General features: G+C 39.5%; 1 protein-coding gene across 3 annotated transcripts in view; it reads left to right on the forward strand.

Moving 5' to 3' along the window:
• Positions 1-20,358, forward strand: part of LOC129731180 (uncharacterized) — a 61,428-nt gene extending 41,070 nt beyond the window's left edge. Inside the window, exons 2-4 of one of the 3 annotated variants that reach the window (XM_055690987.1) lie at positions 2,065-2,695; positions 18,939-19,449; positions 19,615-20,358. In XM_055690987.1, the coding sequence (XP_055546962.1) occupies positions 2,230-2,695; positions 18,939-19,449; positions 19,615-19,783 (1,146 nt within the window). In that variant the 5' untranslated portion in view covers positions 2,065-2,229 and the 3' untranslated portion in view covers positions 19,784-20,358. The remainder of the gene's footprint in view (positions 1-2,064; positions 2,696-18,938; positions 19,450-19,614) is intronic. The other 2 variants (XM_055690988.1, XM_055690989.1) reach the window with 2 other exon arrangements.
• Positions 20,359-21,297: the final 939 nt, after the last annotated feature.

The raw sequence follows: 21,297 nt of genomic DNA on the forward strand, positions 1-21,297 counted from the left end.
CGATTGATGCTGATACCTGGATGTCTGGAAACAATCTGTCGGTCATGATCTTTCTCAACTTGCATTTGCATCGGAATCTTCGTCAGTCCAGAAGACTGTTGGTTTTTAAAAATATGAGCATTACATAATTGACGGTTGCTGTCTAACTTAAGCTGTACCTTCCTTTACAGAATTACCATCATTTTTTTATATTAGTTACACATACAAAAGGAATTGAAATTGTTAGTCTACCACTGATAAAAAAAATAAATATTGATTACTTTTATATTTTACAGCAATAATTATTAATGCCTTCTTAGAATGGAGTCATAGATTTTACCTAAAAAGAGGTCTGCTTGAGGACAATATATATTCAATTTCCAATTAATTTCCATTAGACAGTAAACCGTTTTTTTTTTGAGTTCATGTGGGCAGAACATTTCAAAAGAAAATTGGTAGTTAATTCACTCTCCAGCACACCCTCCGGCTTGAACGTTGTTTATAATCACGCTTTCGGTTCTTGGTTACTGGTACTGTTGCCGGACAGGGTGAACAAAGAATACATTTACTTTTACGAGAGTAATAATTTAATTTAGCCTTTTTTTTTTAAAATTTACGACTCCGTGATGCAGCATCTGTTTTTTGCTCTTTTATACATGTTTATTTATAAGCTTTTTTAATAGAAAAATTGCTCCGTGCAGCTAATTGCTATGCATGAGCAAAAAAAAACCTAGATTAATCATGACTCCGTTTTTGTAGCATATCTTCATCACTTCTATTGATCATTTTAAACCAATTTATTCTATAATGAAACGAGATTTTTCTCATTCCCTAACCTGAAAGGAAAGTAGCAAATACAGGTCGCTCCTTTTTCAAGATGTTCCAAATTAAAAGTTTAATTGAGTGGGAGTGAGAGCCACAATTTACCTTATTCTCAATCGTGTCGCGTTCAGAAACTACAACAACGGTAGCAACATCAACAAGTGACGCAAACGTGACTGGTTTCCGTTATACGAACAACAGTCAGACGTTTCAATAGAAAGTGTCCTTCTCTAGCCGTAGGCTACGACCGTCAATTGCGACCCGAATCATCAATCTAATGGTTTCGGGCTCTTGTCGTCAACCGGGGAGAGCGCGCTGCTGTTGCTAGTTGCTAGCTCTTTAGTTCGTATTTTCACTAGAAGTCTTCGTGTCGGAGAATCATTCATCACCGGCAGGCAGACATTACCCATTATGGCAGACAATCATTAGCTGTGACGGTTGGTTTTCCTGTAGGCTCGCGTTGCTTCATTTCTCACGGGCTTGACTTGTCTAGTACTCTTCCGGCTGTGAAGCGCTAGATAATAATCCTCTACCAGGAAGGAGGAGCAAAAACTGTTATTACAATGCAACCGGTTGTGCCCAGTCCAAAAAAAAGGATTACGCTCTACGGGTGCGAGCCCATCAGCTTCATTCACTGTGTCACATAACAGCATCAATAATCATACTGGTGATCAAAGTCTAATCTAAAAATTGTGACACAGTGATTGAAGCTGATGGACTCGCACCCGTAATGCGTTATCCTTTTCTTACAACATTAATTTTAGATTTTCAAAATATACACAATAGATTACAGAGTTGATGTGATCAGTAACGTGTACGTTCAGATTTATTTTACGTCCTGTGAATTCCAGAATTTCATTAATAATTAAAGTTCTATAACAATTGTTGTCGGGATCAAAAGCACTGAACAGTTCCAGCTATCAATTTACCACCATTAATTCGATTAAATTTGTATTTTTGTTTTATTTACAATTTAGTTCAATTATGGTAATGTTTGGCCACTCCTACACATCATTTTGGCTGGTAACAAAATCAATTATGCTTCACTATCCTATTTCCACCATTAGTAATGGTGAGTAAACTAACAGGTTCTAATTCTGCTTTGGATGAGGGAACACAACTAATAGATTCCGCTAAGCACCTTTGCACCGCCTTCATTACAAAACACAACACCGACAATTAAATAAGTCTAGTTTTACCTTTTGCCCCACCCGGCGCCTTGGCAGTCCTATTTAATCAGAACCTATTATTTCCAATTTTCAGCGCCACCGACTAACAATCTCAGGCTCCACAATGCTAGCCACAGCATCTGATTAGAAGGCTCCGGCATCGCGTGCTGTTTTGCATACAAACCACATCCACGCTCGAGATATCGGCCACATTTCACACAACGGTGCTGCAAAAGTCGAATTAATCACAGGCAAGGAGATGCCTGGGTTAGTAGTTTTGTGCTTACAGCTTATCCTAGCTGGAGGTGGCATCGTTCGAGGTGCACCGTCGTCGGCACTGATCGCACCTCCCGAGCAGCGGCAGCAGCGGTTGCACACGGTTGGCATTCTATCGGCTTCCTCCGCCGGATACGGCAGACCGTTACATTTCAACACATCAAAGCGGCTGCAGTCCCCGTCACCGGTCATAATTGAGCCTGGCGATATCTTTGCCTTTCGGCAGCATCATCAACCGCCACCTTTAACTGACCGGCTACAACAACAACAACAACAACAGCAGCAGCAGTTAGATGAAAGCTACCAGCAACCGGCTCATTTCCGCCAGCAACAGTTCGCCAGCAGTCCGATACACCCGAACCAACCCTTTCACGGACAGTACGGTCACAAGCAGCAGCATAAGCATCCGTATTTTCATGGAGACTCGGCAGAATCACTAGAACAGCAAGGTAAGTGTATTTTAATGACACCCCTTAGAAACCACACCTTCTGTGAACCCAATCCTTCGGGGGTGGGAGTCCGATGGTAATTATCGATCTAATTGAATTACTGGCCCATTTTTATGGCTGCTTCTTGAAAGAATTAATTTGTGAATACTGTAGGGTGCATGAACCAGTTAGGACCGTTAAAAATTAGCTTTTTATTGAATAAACTTCGAATTGAAACCATTTATTCAACAATTTCGTAGAGGGTGTATGACTCATTTATTTTGATCGATTGAGAGCCTATGACAGACCGTAAAAATGAGCAAAAAACGAAACATATTGTAGTCTTTTTGACAGTTTACGCACCATCCTGACTATAAGGATGAAAAAATTGATGAAATATTTCCAGAAAAAAAAAATATTAAAAAGAATCAAAACCTTTACCGTGGAGGTAAAATACGAAGAAAAATTTGAAGAAGTATTCGGGTAATGTATCATGATCCGACCAATTTAGACTATTTTCAATTTTTACAATCATAAATAAAATATATTTATCGTAAAAGTATATCTGTCTAGTTTACAAAAATAACAATTCATAGCAAATCTGACGTAAATTCATTTAAATATATCGTTTTTCCTGACCATAGAATTTGTATCATGATCGGACCAACAAATGTATGATAATTGGACCAGTGTGCTTCTGAGACTTCAAGCGATTTTCCGCTTCGCGTGCTGGGCTTTACATGTATGGTGTTTGGTTAGGGCTCGTGATTCAAAAAATATTTTCAAACATTTTTTATATTATTGCGTAAACGTTATGAATTATATTTGAGTTTCCAAATACGGCAAATTTGCTTATTCAATTTGTGGGTGTTTTTTCGGTTGCAGTTTCGTTTTACCGATAGCTCACCCCACCAGCACAATTTTGAGAAACGATGTATGACAAACTTGTAGTCCCCAAGCAGTACTACAAATTTCCGAATATTGCAATGCTTTAACTTTTATGCCTGAAGTGCGATATTCAGCCAATGGTACTTGTTACGGGAGTTTTTTTTCCCTTGTAGAAGACTGAACCACTGTGACCATTGTTTGATCTATTGTGGTATGCTTCACCTTACTCTAAGTGCGTACGAGCAGGTACATAACTATTTGGCGAGTTGATGTCCTTGCTACATTGCACATTTATCCCAGTTAGGCAATGCACTTCGTATGAAGTTTATTACCTCACCAGGACTTTCCCTCCAAATTTCGGTAGGTTTTATGTGTCCCTTACCGAAGATACGCAATCTGCGTTGTAATACTCGGCATTCGCAGAGTAGATGTTCTGAGGTTTCGCTTTCGTTGCCATACAGGCGACATTTATCATCATCAAGTTTTCCTATCATCAAGTTTTCCTATCTCTCGGACAGTGCCCTGAATAAGTCTTGTGAATGTCCTTAAGTCTTTCTTATTTAATCTGAGCAGCACGAGGCTCTTCTCGCGATTTGGCTCTATGAATCTTTTCGATTGTCGTAATCCGCTTATGACATCCCAGTTTGCTTTGATGGTCGCTTTCTCCCATTCACCGAGTTCAGCTTTTAGAGCACTCGGGGAGATTCCACAGAAGGGTTCTGGGCCAGCAAAGTTAGTAGATGACCCTTGTTTGGCTAGTAAGTCGTCCTTCTGGTTTACTTCGATTCCACAATGACCAGGACCCAGTATAAGTTCACCTGGTTTTTCATGGCTAACTTTCGGAGCGACAGTATGCATTCCCACACTAGTTTAGAGTGGCAGAAAGAAGAATTCAGGGCTTTAAGTGCTGCCTGACTATCACAGAAAATGCCAATATTTGCATGTCGATAATTTCTTTCCAGACACGTATTCGTGCACTCTTTTATCGCGTATATTTCCGCCTGGAAAACTGTTGGCCAGTGTCCCATGGGAAAAAATTTCTTAATTCCCGCGGAACCATTCATTTTAGAACCGTCTGTGTAGAAGCACAGTGAACCATCCCGAATTGTGGGTCCACCCTGTTGCCAACTTTCGCGTTCTATCTCTACTGTTCTGTAAGGAATTTCGAAATTTGGTTTCCTCTCCAGCCAATCCTCCTTACTTTTTATTAGATTATTTATTTGAAAATCTTTCAGTATTCTCAGGTGTCCTGTTTGATCTCCTTTTTTTAGGTTGCACTGTCGATTTAGCCTTAGAGCACTGTTTTCCGCTTCTAGTCGAACCACTTGATGAAGTGGAAGAAGGTGAAGTATTGCATCTAGGGCTTTTGATGGAGTGCTTCTCATAGCTTCACAAATCGATGCACAGGCCAATCTTTGGCCTCTTCCCCTTTCTTTAATCGTAGTTTTTCGGTTAAATCCCAGTTCCCAGGTTAAATCACCAGTTTTTCCTCGGTTGGGAAAAATATCTTGAATTTAAAAAATTTTTTTTTTTTTTTGACGTAGAACTACACAGGGATGCAAACTGAAAAACTGGGACGAAATTTGTCCCTTTTCAAATGCTTATAGGTCAATTGGTTTTCAACCGATTTCCTCCATTCTTGCAGCAATCGATTGGAAAATTATACTCGCATCTGCCCAAATGCAGAAAAATGTTGTTTGATTCTGCGAACTATTGCACTATTGCAAATTGTCAAGCCTTGTTGAAATAAAAATAACGTCCTCTGATTGGTCGTTTGCTGGCTTTCCCCTAAAAAGATCGACATACCTAGTTAGCCGTAGCGTAGCAGTTTGCGCCAGTATCAGCTAGTTTGCCGAATTTACTTTCGGCTTGAAAAAGTCATTTGCCGGTTGGTCACATATCAGAGCGGCAGCGCGGTAGCAACAAACGTTTCGGATTGCCGGTTGAAGGCTTAGGCTTTCTTCCCCACGATGAAGCTTGGTCTTATTTTGGCAAACAACAGCATGCTGTGCTATCCAGCTAGCCTAAATTTACTATGTGTGGAAACTTATTACCCCACTGTGGGCAGCACAAAGGTTGCGTTCAGCATATCCGATTTTTAAGGTGGAACCTCATTGAATCCAAAAATGGCCGACTTCGAGTCACCACTTCGAATTTTCAAAAGCACAAGACTCAGAAATACTCATTGCGTTCCCTATGAAAATTCTATTTTATGTTTGCTTTACCACAGCAAACATAAAATAGCATTTTCACAGGGAACGCATTCACTATTTCCGAGTCTTGTGCTTTCGAAAATTCGAAGTGGTGATTCGAAATCGGCCATTTTTGGATTCAATGAGGTTTCACCTTAACAGCAAACTACATTTATCAAGGTAAATTACGAGTAATTGAAGATAAATGATTTTTTGAAAAGGTCTCGAGCGCTAGAATTCGGAAACAAATGCTTTCTCATTCTGTTTAATCAGTGATACATAAAGGAATTTTCATGCGTGAATAAAAGGCCGGAAACCTTTCAACAGCTGCTCGTTGCACGAAAATATGAAAAAATTACACTTCATTCAAATGTTAGAGCGCCTTAACAAAGGCGATTGATTCAACTTCTCAGCAATAATTTTTACTGGATTCAGAATATTGTCGTCTCCCAGTCACAGAGTTCCAACACGATATGTAACACGCAACAGCGAGCAAAAAAATCGCTTGACCTTCCCAGCTGCAACACGATACGGGTTATATCGTTGCGTGTGTGAGAGCAACATCGGTGTTTTTCCGCTGGATACAAAAATTAAATCCGAATTGTTGTATTTTGCCGAAAAAGATTAAAGAATAGTAAAACTCAACAAAAAGGCGGGGCCTATGTCAGAGCATTCTTTGGTTATAAAAAGGTGTTTTTGATCGAGTTAAGGCCCAGTTACACACACGGCGTAATGACGCCTTCTCCATATCCTTCTGCTTTGTATAGAGAAGGCGTCATTACGACGTGTGTGTATCTGGGCCTTTAGTCACATTCTTTAGGCCAACGGTGGCAATAGGATTATAGCGGCAGTGGATTGCAGCATCGAATTAGGCCGATGCAATGGTTCACGCGAGTGGCGTCGGCTTGCCGTTCCCCCGGCGGTGGCAGCGGCAGTAACAGTGGCGGTGGAAACCGTTGGTAGCAGCGACGGTGGCAACGGCGTTGGCAGTGGGCAGCTGCAGTTCCTCGTTTAGTTCGGCTACCCTTCGATCTGGGTTGGACCCCACCAGTGGTAATCCAATTCAGATATAGTTGGGTGAATACAGCCAGAAATTTTACGAGACCAGCACCTCCAAGTAGTCTAGGAAGCTAACGCTATCCAGCGTGTATGTATATATAGCGTATGTGCATATCTATACCGTGTGCGGAAAGCTTTAAGCGCTATGCACGCTGCTTCAGTGCCGAGACCGGGCCGGATTTGTGCCGGACAGTCGGATCTCAGCCAGAGCACGGTTCAAACACGGAGGCAGTGTGAATGCATTAAAATCCCGGAGAGAACACGGACCCGGCCCGGAAGCAGTGTGAGGAGCGCTTTAGCGTGTGTTGATAGCTGTAGCATGTGATATTTGATTTGTGAGATGTGTGTGTATGATATGGAATGATGTGTGTTTGTGTGTGTGTATGATATGTGTGTGTTTGATATGTGTGTGTTTATGATATGTGTGTGTATGATATGTGTGTGTATTATATGTGTCTGTATGATATGGTATGATGTGTGGGTGTCTATGATATGGTATGATTTGTGCGTGTGTGCTGTGTGGCTTTTAACTCGGCACGTTCTGCTAACAATGCCGAATCCGGTTCACAAAATTCACAACCCTTCATTAGGAGACATTATAACTCATTTCCCAAGTAAAAATATTGGTTTTATCAAAGTTTTATGACGCTCAATACAGCCAAAAAAGTGCTATAAAACTTTGATAAAACCAGTTGTGTTACTAGGGTAATGAAACACTCAATGCATTAGTTAACAGTGTACGTAGTTCTACGTCATTTATGCAGTCGTGTCTTGGATACAACCTCCTACTTTTTTGAAAAATTAAGGTTTGACTTATTTTGTTGATGATTTAAAATTTAAAAAATCACAAGAAGGTTAAATGCAAAGCCACGACCGCAAAGTTGAAGTAGAATACTTTTACAAGAAAGATAACCCGGCTGCTTGCGTGTCAGTCATTTTTTCTAGTAAATAAACGTTGACCGTTCATTGGCAGTATTGTATTTTCTTTTTGTCTGATATTCTTAATGAAGTTCATTGAATATTTTTAAATTTTGTGCAAATGAGAAGTTGAAGTGCTGCCGAATTGTAATATGCACATTTAATACGACATCATTAAACGGGAATGGTACAAAGGCTACTGTTATGCATAACGCGAATGCCGGCGCGATGCGATTCGCCTTACCGTGGTGAAATGTACAGCTCTTTTTAAGGCGAAGTAGAGCTCTACATTTCAACAGAATTCGTCTTGCCGAATCGCATCGCGCCGTTATTTGCGTTCTGCATGACCGTAGCCAAACACTAAGCGACGCAAACACGTAATAATAATCAGAGTATGCATGTAGATGAAGATAATTAACTTTGGATTATAGCGCAAAACGAGAAAATATTAACTCTTCAAGTAATCATTTGTGTTCTTCAAATTTCAGTTGTTCAATTCAATATCCGATGAAATGTTTGTTCATTCTCTGATGAAGCTCTTATATAGGCCAAATGATGCATTCCCAATTTACTAGGTCCATAACTCTGCCGACCGTGCTTGGGAAAGCGCGGTATAACGACCAATCAGAGGTCGAATTTTGTTTTTTGACAAGGCTTAAGAGTTTTCAATATTACAATAGTTCGAATGATAAAATTGCAATTTCATGCATTTGGTAGGAATCTTAGAAGATTTTCTAATCGATTGCTGCAAAAACGAAGGAAATCCATCGAAAACTAACCGATTTATTAGCATTTGAAATTTTTCTCACTCTTTTCAGTTTTAGATTTTCATTTCACATCCCTATGTAGCCGAACTTCCTGAGAGAAGTATTCCAATTCAAAATTAAATCTTCATTAATTCATTTGTTGTCCTCATTAGGACAATTGTTCAATTTATCATAGGATGTAGTGTTTATCTTACATCTCTGTGTTACCTTGACAGTGAGGACTAAGGCGCACGGTCAACACAATGAGAAAGGTGTTTTCACATTGAAAACTAGACACGGCTTTACTGGAGTAAGTGTTGGCAAATGCATCTACCGCTAATACCACCGCTATCATACGAAAGCGCGTCGTTTCATGTGGGGAATATCAACAACGAAAAATGACGCGCGACTAAGCATAACCCGAACTGTTTCGCCGTACTGCTCCCATTTACCTTTACGTCGGCCTCAGGGAAGTACCGGCTGCATCTGCATCTACCGCTGAGGCTGTCACTACACTGCTATTGGTACCAAAAGCTATTAACTCTTCAAATAAGTGTTTTATTTGTTCTCAAAAAAACAATTGTTCAATTCAAAATCGGATTTACGCAATCGCATCTCTGTAATATTACCGAAAATAATATTCTTCTGAACAATATGATACAACTTTCCCATTAGGCCTCTGCCATAATAGACGCGAAAAGCGACGCGAACCGATTCGCTCGGCTGTAGGTTAATGTACAGCCATCAGTAGAGCTGTACATTAACCTACGGCCGAGCGAATCGGTTCGCGCCGCTTTTCGGGTCTACTATGGCAGAGGCCTAATGGGAAAGTTGCTGGCTGATGTATTCACTTCATGCAAGCCTGCTGCTGATGCTTCCCTCTACACTCCCCCCACAATTATGGAACTCCCACAATTACGGATCACTTTTGTGGCTCATGTTATTTAACTCAGTTAAACTAGCGGTTCGAAGGCATGTAACATTTTTGCAGTGAAATATGCCATCTTTGCTAGCTTTAAACAGAGAAAACATCATTTTTATTTCTAGATTGATGTGTTTTTTATAGGCGTGAAATATTGTCTTCCAGAATCTATCAAAATATTTGTCGTTTTTCTCAATCAGCGTAAGTAGCACGCTCATCATTCATAAGGTTCGTATGTCATATAATCGCTAATTCTCGTGCAAAAAATAACTCATACACAAAGATCAAGGTAAGTTCTGCACGATTTATCAAAATATTGATGGTTGATAACGATTTTTCTGTAAAAACTAGTTATTTTCTAAGTGTTCCATAATAGGGACCGAGACAAGATAGTTCTCTATAAATATGGATCACTCCGATTCAAATGTGATTTTCACCAACTCAAACACCCTCTCAACTTCTATTGAGCTCTAAACGGAAGCTAAACAGTGCTGAGCCTTTGAAAAATATTATTTCTCGAGGAACATTTCAAAAGGTCCTATCTGACATTTGTAAACAAAACTCAATTTATGCGTATTCGTTTAAAAGAGCTTCTTGTCTTTAAGCTTATTGAAAAAAAATTGGTTTTTGATTACTATAAAAATTTCTGAGTGTGCGAAAAAAACGTCCAATTTGAAAAGTATTACAATATCGCACAGCTTTCTGATTGGACCTTTTCACCTACTAGTAGGCCAATATGTTATTCAAACGAAAACTTTGACAGAAACAGTTTGGACCTCGAAGATTCAATATTGCAATACTGAGTGAATGTTTTTTTTTATCCGTAAAACGTAGTGAAAAAACCAGAAAATGGAATCCGTTTCGTCTAATCTCGGGAAGTTGAAGAATTATTTTGGAATTCTTTGAGTAATTTTGTATATTTTGTTATGCTAGATGCCGCAGATAACGCCAGCCGAAGTCCAAGAAATATAAATCAAATGGAAATCTTTTATGGCCATTTGTGTGAAGGTAAAGTTTAATGCCATAATTTCTGTGAAAATTTACCTAAATTTTCAAACTAAAAAACCAATTTCAGATGTTAATTCGTCATTCGACAGTCAATACTATCCCCGACCATGCCACTACCGTTCTACTGACGGAGGTTCACCTCGTCCTGGCCCTTCTTTCCAAGTCTCTGCTATCGGTAGTCGGTGTCACCACTCCAACAGCCTAGAGAATAGACGTTCAACACCCCATGGTCCTTCTTTTATATGTGGTAAAATTTTATGCGAAAGTTTCTATCATGTTTGGATGGCATACTAATTTTCTCTATAACACGATTTTGTCAGGTCTATCGCACCGTAATCGTTTTCCTCTTCATCATGATCACGCCGCAATCAGTCCTTTACGTCAAGCAGAATAGACCGTGGCCGTGCTGATCAAGCTTCTGTCGTTAGTGGTCGATATCCTCAACCATGTCATTGTCATCGTTCACGTCGCGATCAGCCCTTTACGTTAACTCAGCGGATTGTTTCTTATGGGATGAAACGAAGGGCCGAAGGGGGTCCCAAGAAATAGGTTCTTGCCTACTCCACGACCTAAATAAGTTGCCAGCTACCGTTGAAACGGTAATATATTACAGCGATCGATGCTCTGGCCAAAACAACAACCGAACGATAATCTTCTTATTAGCGTACTTCATCGAAACCGTTGCGGAAAGTGGGCGGAAACTACAAATCTTCCATAAGTTTATGGCGAGTGGACATTCGCATATGGAAGTCGACACAATCCACGGGGCCATTGAGAAAGCGAAGAAGAAGAATACAATGAACATAGAAATTCCTCATGATTGGGCAATTCTTATAGGAAATATCCGCCGAAGAGTACCATTCAACGTAGTTGAACTGGAACAAACACAAATTCTCAATTTGAAATGTTTGGAACAAAGATACAAACTTCCAAAAAACACTTTCGCAGATAAGCCGTTCCGCTTGAGAAACACGATGGTTTTTAAATTTTCGACTGAATTCCCGGGATTTGTCGAACTTAAAGAAAATATCAATGATGTGACATTTGATAAGATTCGAATTCTTCCTGATTTGGCACCTAATGTAGGTACAGTAGGTTTAAAGCCAAAAGCATGTGAACCTCTGGAACTACCAAGCGCGAAACTAGAAGACTTAAGAAAACTCATGCCTCATGTCAAACAAAAAGAGTACTATGCTACATTTTTAAAGACATTAGTTCCTGCCAAAAGAGGCAGAAGGGCTAAAAATAACATACCTGACCACTTTGAGGCTGATCTGGATCCTGAAGACAATGATGAGCAGCAATAAATAATTAAAATAATGTTCATAATTAAATTTCCTTGAATTAATTATAATAAATAAAAATAAATATACCATAAAATGGTTGAGTTGTTTCCGTTTCTTGTTAGTTTTTTTTTTAAAGAAACTGTATTAGATATTTTCACATCGCATGACATATCACATTTCCTTTCTTGATTGAGTTTAACATTTTTAATTTCTATTTGATTCCCCACTTCATTTTTTGCGGTCATTTCATAGACCTCTTCACTGACCCCGCCTGCCTTCATGATTAAGTGGGTACTGGATTCCTATTTATTTTGATCCACACAGAATAAGATTATGTTAGAATAATGTTGGTCAAATAAAAAAAAATCATAAAAAAGCTAAAAAATGTTTTTATGAAAATAAATTTCGAATTCGAATATCATACCTCAATCATAAAAATATATTAGTTCGTATTAAGCCTTTGGAGCCATTAAATCAAAGGTCCAATGTGTCGCTAATATTTACTAAGAGACCAATCAGAAAGGTCCTATGTGATAAGGAAAACAACATAGGTCCTATGTAACAAAACCATCAATAAAACCTGGAAAAAGGATTTTAAACGTTAGAAAAAGCATTGGAGGTGCAGACAACATTCTTTCTTTACACTTAAGACCATAAAAAAGATAAAATTTTATTTCTGTAGAAATTGGCATTTGAAAAAGATCTACAAAACTTCAAGGTCATTTTTCTCTGATTAGCATCGATGTCAGATAGGACCTTTTGAAATGTTTCTCTAGATTTCCAAGGCACGAGGGACAGGAAAGCTACGTAAAGCGGGAAACTGTTATGATGTACCGTATACAATGGTTCATTGCTATCTTCGGGAGTGACAGACGTGGACTCTCGATCTAACTGCAACCTCAAAAGGCACATAAAATGTGGCCAGGCCATGCGGGATCTTTAATACGATTTGAAATATGTTATTTCTTCAAATTACATAATTTGAATAAGGTTTATTGAATGAATTCGTTGCCAAAAGCTGTTTTTATTATGGTGTTCCATAATATGATGCGAAATGTCTCATAATTAGACCGCTCTCAAAAGTGGTCCATAATTGTGTATTTGGTGAGTTATGAAATAAACATACTCTCTGAGAAATATTCACAAAACATGGAAAGAAATACTCAATGAAGTGAAAGATTACATATCTCTGTGACTGAAAACATTTATAGATTACTTATAAACAATAAAATTGGTCAGAAATGATTTTTTGAATTCATACATCTTCTTAAGTGATCCATAATCGTGGGGGGACTGTACCACACTGAAACAGAATTTTAGTGAAGGGAGTGTCGTTGCATCAGCTGACCCTGCTACTATCGATATACCCGCTGCAACAGCCACGCTATGCATAGCCATGCCACAGTTGTGGCCGCTATACGCTGGCCCAACTGCTGAGCAACTGCAACGCTATCCGTACCCGAATAAAGTAGGATAACAGCCCTCAGGGCATCTGAATAACAAATCATGGCATTCTGAAGTAGAATACTTCTCTCAGGAAGTTCGGCTACATAGGGATGTGAAATGAAAATCTAAAACCGAAAAAAGTGAAAAATATGTCCAATTTCAAATGCTAATAGATCGGTTAGTATTCGATGGATTTCCTTCGTTCTTGTAGCAATAGATTGGAAAATCTTCTAAGATTCTTCCTAAAATAAGATAATTGTAATTTTGTTATTCACACTATTGTACTATTGAAAATAGTCAAGCCTTTTCAAAACGAAAAATTCGACCTCTGATTGGTCGTTATATGCTTGCTTCCCAAGCACGGTCGACAGGATCATATACCTTGCAATTGAAAACATGCTATTTGGTCTATATTAGAGCCTGTTTCAGCCGGAGCCGCTCATAATAGTTCTAGACAGCGACAACAGCAGTCGTCCTTCTCAGCAGCAGCACTAGCTCTGTGGTTGGTCACCACGTCTCAGGAGCAGCGCGGTTCTTCTCAGCGTGTGTCGCCAGACAGCCATTATTCCCCCCGTGTTGGGGCAGCATGAAGATTGCCATCAGGAAATCCAATTTTGGAAATCAAAATGCCTTTTTGAAGGCAACTAAACAAGTCATTGAAAGTTGCTAATTTTTGTCAACGCAAGCAAGCATTCTGTGTTGCATCCTAGCAATTTAAATTTGTCGCACCCGTCTTATTTACTGAATGTGAAATAGCTTCCACAGTGCATGTTGTCCGTGTATCTTAATTTCCCCAATGTTAGGGCAGCACAAAGGTTGTAATTAGCAACCGATTTTGAACAGCAAAATGCTTTTTTGAAGGCAAATAAAAAAATAATTGAAGGTTGATAATTTTCTGGCATCAACACAAGCAGACATTCTGTGCGGGATGCAATCAAATTCTGTTGTAGTTGTCTATTTTTTACTTTATTTAGTAAACCCTCCACTGTAGGGGCAGCGCAAACGCTGCGATCAGCATAACCGACATTGAATAATGAACTGCCCTGTTAGAACGCATTCACAAATGAAGTTAGTTCGACTATGCAGAGCTAATATGAAGACGATTCAATCAATCAGCGTAAACAGAATTTCGTCGTCTCCCAGCTGCCAAGTTGTCACATGATGCAACACGCAACAGCGAGCTAACGAAATCGCTTGATGTTACAAACCGCAATAAGATACGGGTTAAAACCGTTGCGTGTGTGAGAGCACCATCGGTGTTTATTCGCTGGATACACTATCTACTGTCTACTGAACGCAATAATCTGCTTACATGCGACACGGGGACGGGAACATTTTCTTCAACGTAGCTGCGCAACACGACACAAAACATGTTATTTTGTTGCTTCAATGAGAGTGCTATCGGTCCGGCTCGACAGAATGTTCACAAGAAATCATTTTTGTGCATCCGTGTTACGAAACTGAGGAAAAACTTTAGAAACTGAAAAAAGAGGTGGAGCGTATCAAATGATCGTTCTGAATCAGAATGAAGTCACACATATTTTTCAAGTTATATCATTCCACCACGTACGTAAAATAATTCATTCCTATTTTCATCCCGCTCGGCCGTAGGTTGATGTACAGCTCTACTGATGGCTGTACATTAACCTACAGCCGAGCGAATCGGTTCGCGTCACTTTTCGCGTCTATTATGGCAGAGGCCTAATGGGACAGTTGTATCAGTTTGTTCAGAAGAATATCATTGTCGGTAATATTACAGAGATGCGATTGCGTTAATCCGATTTTGAATTGAACAATTGTTCTTTTGAGAACAAATAACACACTTATTTGAAGAGTTAATAGCTTTTGATACCAATAGCAGTATAGTGACAGCCTCAGCGGTAGATGCAGATGCAGCCGGTACTTCCCTGAGGCCGATGTAAAGGTAAATGGGAGCAGCACGGCGAAACAGTTCGGGTTATGCTGAGACGCGCGTCATTTTTCGTTGTTGATGTTCCCCACATGAAACGACGCGCTTTCGTATGATAGCGGTGGTATTAGCGGTAGATGCATTTGCCAACACTTACTCCAGCAAAGCCGTGTCTAGTTTTCAATGTGAAAACACCTTTCTCATTGTGTTGACCGTGCGCCTTAGTCCTCACTATCAAGGTAACACAGAGATGTAAGATAAACACTACATCCTATGATAAATTGAACAATTGTCCTTATAAGGACAACAAATGAATAAATGAAGATTTAATTTTGAATTAGAATACTTCTCTCAGGAAGTTCGGCTACATTGCGATGTAAAATGAAAATCTAAAACTGAAAAAAGTGAGAAAAATTTCAAATGCTAATAAATCGGTTAGTTTTCGTTGGATTTCCTTCGTTTTTGCAGCAATCGATTAGAAAATCTTCTAAGATTCCTACCAAATGCATTAAATTGCAATTTTATCATTCGAACTATTGTACTGTTGAAAACTCTTAAGCCTTGTCAAAACAAAATTCGACCTCTGATTGGTCGTTATACCGCGCTTTCCCAAGCACGGTCGGCAGAGTTATGGACCTAGTAAATTGGGAATGCATCATTTGGCCTATATAAGAGCTTCATCAGATAATAAACAAACATTTCATCGGATATTAAATTGAACAACTGAAATTTGAAGAACACAAATGATTATTTGAAGAGTTAATATTTCTCGTTTTGCGCTATAATCCAAAGTTAATTATCTTCATCTACATGAATACTCTGACTATTATTACGTGTTTGCGTCGCTTAGTGTTTGGCTACGGTCATGCAGAACGCAAATAACGGCGCGATGCGATTCGGCAAGACGAAATCTGTTGAAATGTATTGCTCTACTTCGCCTTAAAAAGAGCTGTACATTTCACCACGGTAAGGCGAATCGCATCGCGCCGGCATTCGCGTTCTGCATAACCGTAGCCTTTGTTCCGTTCCCGTTTAATGATGTCGTATTAAATGTGCATATTACAATTCGGCAGCACTTCAACTTCTCATTTGCACGAAATTTAAAAATATCCAATGAACTTCATTCAAAATATCAGACAAAAAGAAATTACAATACTGCCAATGAACGGTCAACGTTTATTTACTAGAAAAAATGACTGACACGCAAGCAGCCAGATTATCTTTCTTGTAAAAGTATTCTACTTCAACCTTGCGGTCGTGGCTTTGCATACAACCTTATTGTGATTTTTGGATTCATTTTGTTGTTCTCTGTTATCTAAATATGGAATATCATGTTATAGGATTTGGCTTACTTGATAACAAGACATCACATCATGTTATCGTTTTGTTGTTCAACTTTACTCGGGTAGCCATGCCACAGTTGTGGCCGCCATTGGTATCCGCTGTACCTGCATCTGCTGGCCCTGCTGCTATCGATGGTGAGATCCGCTGAAACTGCTACGCTTATCCGCAGCCATGCTCGTACCCACTGCTCGCTCCCGCCGCTGCTAAGGGAGGACTGCTGTCGTCGCTGTTCAGAACTATTATGAGCGGCTTCGACTAATCGGCTTCGATGAATTATTTTTCGTACGTGGTGGAATGATATAACTTTAAAAATATGTGTGACTTCATTCCGGCTCAGAGCGATCATTTGATAAGCTCCACCTCTTTTTTCAGTTTCTAAAGTTTTTCCTCAGTTTCGTAGCACGGATGCAGAAAAATGATTTCTTGTCGAGCCGGACCGATAGCACTCTCATTGAAGCAACAAAACAACATGTTTTGTGTCGTGTTGCGCAGCTTGGTTGAAGAAAATGTTCCCGTCCCCGTGTCGCATGTAAGCAGATTATTGCGTTCAGTAGACAGTAGATAGTGTATCCAGCGAATAAACACCGATGGTGCTCTCACACACGCAACGGTTTTAACCCGTATCTTATTGCGGTTTGTAACATCAAGCGATTCCGTTTGCTCGCTGTTGCGTGTTGCATCATGTTGCAACTTGGCAGCTGGGAGACGACGAAATTCTGTTTATGCTGATTGATTGAATCGACTTAATATTAGCTCTGCATAGTCGAACTAACTGCTTTTGTGAATGCGTACTAACAGGGCAGTTTATTATTCAATGTCGGTTATGCTGATCGCAGCCTTTGCGCTGCCCCTACAGTGGGGGGTTTACTGAATAAAGTGAAAGTAAAAATTAGACAACTACAACAGAATTTGATTGCATCCCGCACAGAATGTCTGCTTGTGTTGATGCCAGAAAATTACTAACCTTCAATTATTTTTTTTATTTGCCTTGAAAAAAGCATGTTGCGGTTCAAAATCGTTTGCTAATTACAACCTTTGAGCTGCCCTAACATTGGGGGAATTAAGATACACGGACAACATGCACTGTGGAAGCTATTTCACATTCAGTAAATTAGACGGGTGCGACAAATTTGAATTGCTTGGATGCAACACAGAATGCTTGCTTGCGTTGACAAAAATTATTAACTTTCAATGACTTGTTTATTTGCCTTAAAAAAGGCATTTTGATTTCCGAAATTGGATTTCCTGATGGCAATCCACATGCTGCCCCAACACGGGGGGAATAATGGCTGTCTGGCGACACACGCTGAGAAAAACCGCGCTGCTCCTGAGACGTGGTGACCAACCACAGAGCTAGTGCTGCTGCTAAGGAAGGACGACTGCTGTTGTCGCTGTCTAGAACTATTATGAGCGGCTCCGGCTGAAACAAGCTCTTATATAGGCCAAATAGCATGTTTTCAATTGCAAGTTATATGATCCTGTCGACCGTGCTTGGGAAGCAAGCATATAACGACCAATCAGAGGTCGAATTTTTCGTTTTGACAAGGCTTCACTATTTTCGATAGTACAATAGTGTGAATAACAAAATTACAATTATCTTCTTTTGGGAAGAATCTTACAAGATTTTCCAATCTATTGCTACAAGAACCAAGGAAATCCATTGAATATTAACCGATTTATTAGCATTTGAAATTGGACATATTTTTCACTTTTTTCGGTTTTAGATTTTCATTTCACATCCCTATGTAGCCGAACTTCCTGAGAGAAGTATTCTACTTCAAAATATGTTCATTTTTCGTCTTCTAAAACATTCTGCTAACAAGTGTTTCTTTGCTGGTGAAGGGATTCTACCACATGTCAGTGCTTTCCAAAAAAATGAACGCAATAATTTTCAATAAAAAAAATTATGTCTTTCATATTATCAAAGTTTCATGCTCTAACCGATACATTGTTTGTCATCATTCCAAAAACAAAAGTTCTTAGAAGAATGCTAATCACAACAGTGAACTTATAAAACAAGTAGAAAAAAATCCATAAATCAACGTTTTACAGAGTATTAGAATATTGTATATTTCCTGTACTGTCGATACCAACAACTTTCTGAAAAAAAATTACTTTGTATCAACAAGTGGTCAACCAGAAAGTCAATTTTGTCATCCTCACTCCAATAAATTATACCTTTTTAGTGACACTGCTTCAAAGATTTGTGTATGCTAACTAATCGAAAGCATCTCTCTGTTTTCACTGAAGTACCTCTTCAACGGTAAGTCAGTAACAAAAAATAATAATTCATGACTTTAAAACTTAAAACTCAAAAAAAAAAACCCTTCCTCTTAATTGCCACGTGACTTAGGCACGACCTCTAGAGTATGATATTTTACCAAATCGTATGAAGACATCATTTGCTGACTAATTGCAACATTTGAGATGTCTATGTTGTGCTGGATTTGTACCCGCTGAAAACCAATACCACTGCATAAAATATATTTGGGGTTGTTTTCCCAAACTGACTGAAGAATAAATGGCAACAATCATTGATTTCGTAGGCGGATTTTCTTTCCTCTTTCCTGTGCAAACAGCAGACAAGCAACCGGAAGAATTTAGCTTAGCATCATCCGAGCTGGAAAATGAAATTGACAACAATCGATTCTACGGTGGTTCACCACCACTAGCAGAACCGGCCCCAGAATCGGGTGATGCTCTACCCCCTAGGCCAAGGCACGACACCATCGAAAGCATCGATTTGATACGGGAGCGGCTGGAACAGATAAAGCAGGAGGAGGACATCGAAATCAAATCAAACCTACTTATGAAGATGCTGGAACAACTGCCCCAGGGTCCGCTGCCTATCGTGTACGTCGAAGATGCCGGCGGCTCCGGTGCCTCATCGGCGGAGGACGAATCTACGCACGGAGGCATGGGTGATGACACTGAGCTAAGCAACGAGTCCGGGGTGGTTACAGATCAGCTGCAGCAGTTTTCGGGCAGTAGTAACAAACGGTCCGGCCGCTACTACCGGAGATACCCGTGGAAGAGACAAAACGCGAGGAGCAGGACGTGAGTATTTTGTCGAAAAAATCTAATTGGGAAAATTGAAAGTTTGTTTCCTAGAAAAAAGAAATCCAATCAAACCGATTGATATTTATCTTCTATCTAGGTTCAATTTCTCACGTAACATTTCGTAAGAATTTTATTTATGTTTTTATCCCAACTTCCCATCAGGTATGACGCCGACGCGCGCTATCTGTGCGTACCCAGCCGGGATGACGTCTTCAAGTTACTGGTTGGACTGCACGAGAACCGCATCGGAAATCACCAGAAAACAATCAACTTTTGTAACCGGAAGCGGCCGGCTAAGGCAATCTTCACCAACATTAGATTTTTGGGGTAAACCACCAGCCTTTCTTCCACCACCACCACCAACGCCCCTTTCACGTCATCTGGATGGACTTCTCAGACGCTCTCAGTATAACATCAATATCCATGAATAGCATCGCTTCCTGCCGTGAAACGAAAAAAAAGAAAAGTACGGCTGGATGTTTCAGTCGATTTGAATAACTCTACTGACTGTTTGGCGACCCTGAAGTATAGTAGTGTTAATAAAAAGTTTGGATTTCTAAGGATAAGTACATTTAAAAGGGCTCAAGTAAATTGAAACTACCAACCAATACCCGGAAAGTGGAAATGCTGCATAAATTTAGAGCATGTTAACTATAGGTAGCGTACGGATAACTGTATAAATATACTTGAATAAAACACAAGCCAATCAAGGTAAATACACATACTGCACATACATAACATAAATAAATAAGATGTGGTTAACTATATGAGCAACTGAAGTCAAGCAGTATTAATTATGTATCGGTTTTAAGTGTCCAAGTTATCTCATTGACTATTTTTTTCTTTTTCTAGAATAAATCTTTTTGAAGGGCAAGCATCTTCAAAATCTTATAAAGCAAAAAGCTACATCCTTTTTTTTCCTTCATCCTTGCAGTCTTATTACAGTGAACTTTACAGCTTTAGCGTTTTTTTTTTCGATCTTAAAGGCTAATTATCCTGCAGGCTGAAACATTATCGGCGCTTGCATAACGGGTTTGGTGCTGTGTTATACAACCGATTAGGTGCTAATTACGAGCAATTATAAGACTATCAAACACCCACTTCATGCACGGCTGAAGACTGTATCTTCAGTGCAGACTTCAGACTTTCAAGCTCGCTTTGTGTTCCTAGCGTAATCACAACATTTTCCTAGTGTCGTGTATCCAGTCATGTTTTGATTTTCTCGTTCACTGCGTGAACAATTACCTCGTAGGTTCATGGGAAGCAAAAAAAAAATGGCACCCACTGCTAATTTCCAAGGGCTGCGAAAATGCTGATGAGAGGCTGTGGAAAATTATACCAACGGGGGTAGGTACTTCAAACGCGAGACACAGATGTGAAACTTTCTCGCGCGACTTTGGCAGCCGGTGTTGAGGGGAAAAAATCATAGAAATTTTTTTTTCCATTTTACTCCTAACCAGGTTATAGGCTTTTATCGGATGGTTTGCACCTGTAATTAGTTGCACTGTGGAATTATTCGAAACCACTGGAGTTATTAAATTTGAGATATCCAAGAATGTGCTTGGTGGTAAGTAACAAAACCATTTAAAAGTTTGTTGCTTGGATGAATTTTGACGTATTATTACGTCCTACGGCAATACTCTGGGATAAGGGTTTAGGTGGAAATGTCGAAAACATCGAGAGCGTAACGGAAATTGTCCACATTTCAATGCTAATAACTCAGTCAGTTTCCTTCGGATTGCCTTCATTTTTGCAGCAATCGATTGGAAAATTAACCAAAGTTGTTTTATTATGATGCTTACTGTTGTACTATTGAAAATTGTTGAATCATGTTTTGAACACAAA

This window comes from Wyeomyia smithii, chromosome 3 (assembly GCF_029784165.1).
Source record: "Wyeomyia smithii strain HCP4-BCI-WySm-NY-G18 chromosome 3, ASM2978416v1, whole genome shotgun sequence".
NCBI classification, from domain to species: domain Eukaryota; kingdom Metazoa; phylum Arthropoda; class Insecta; order Diptera; family Culicidae; genus Wyeomyia; species Wyeomyia smithii.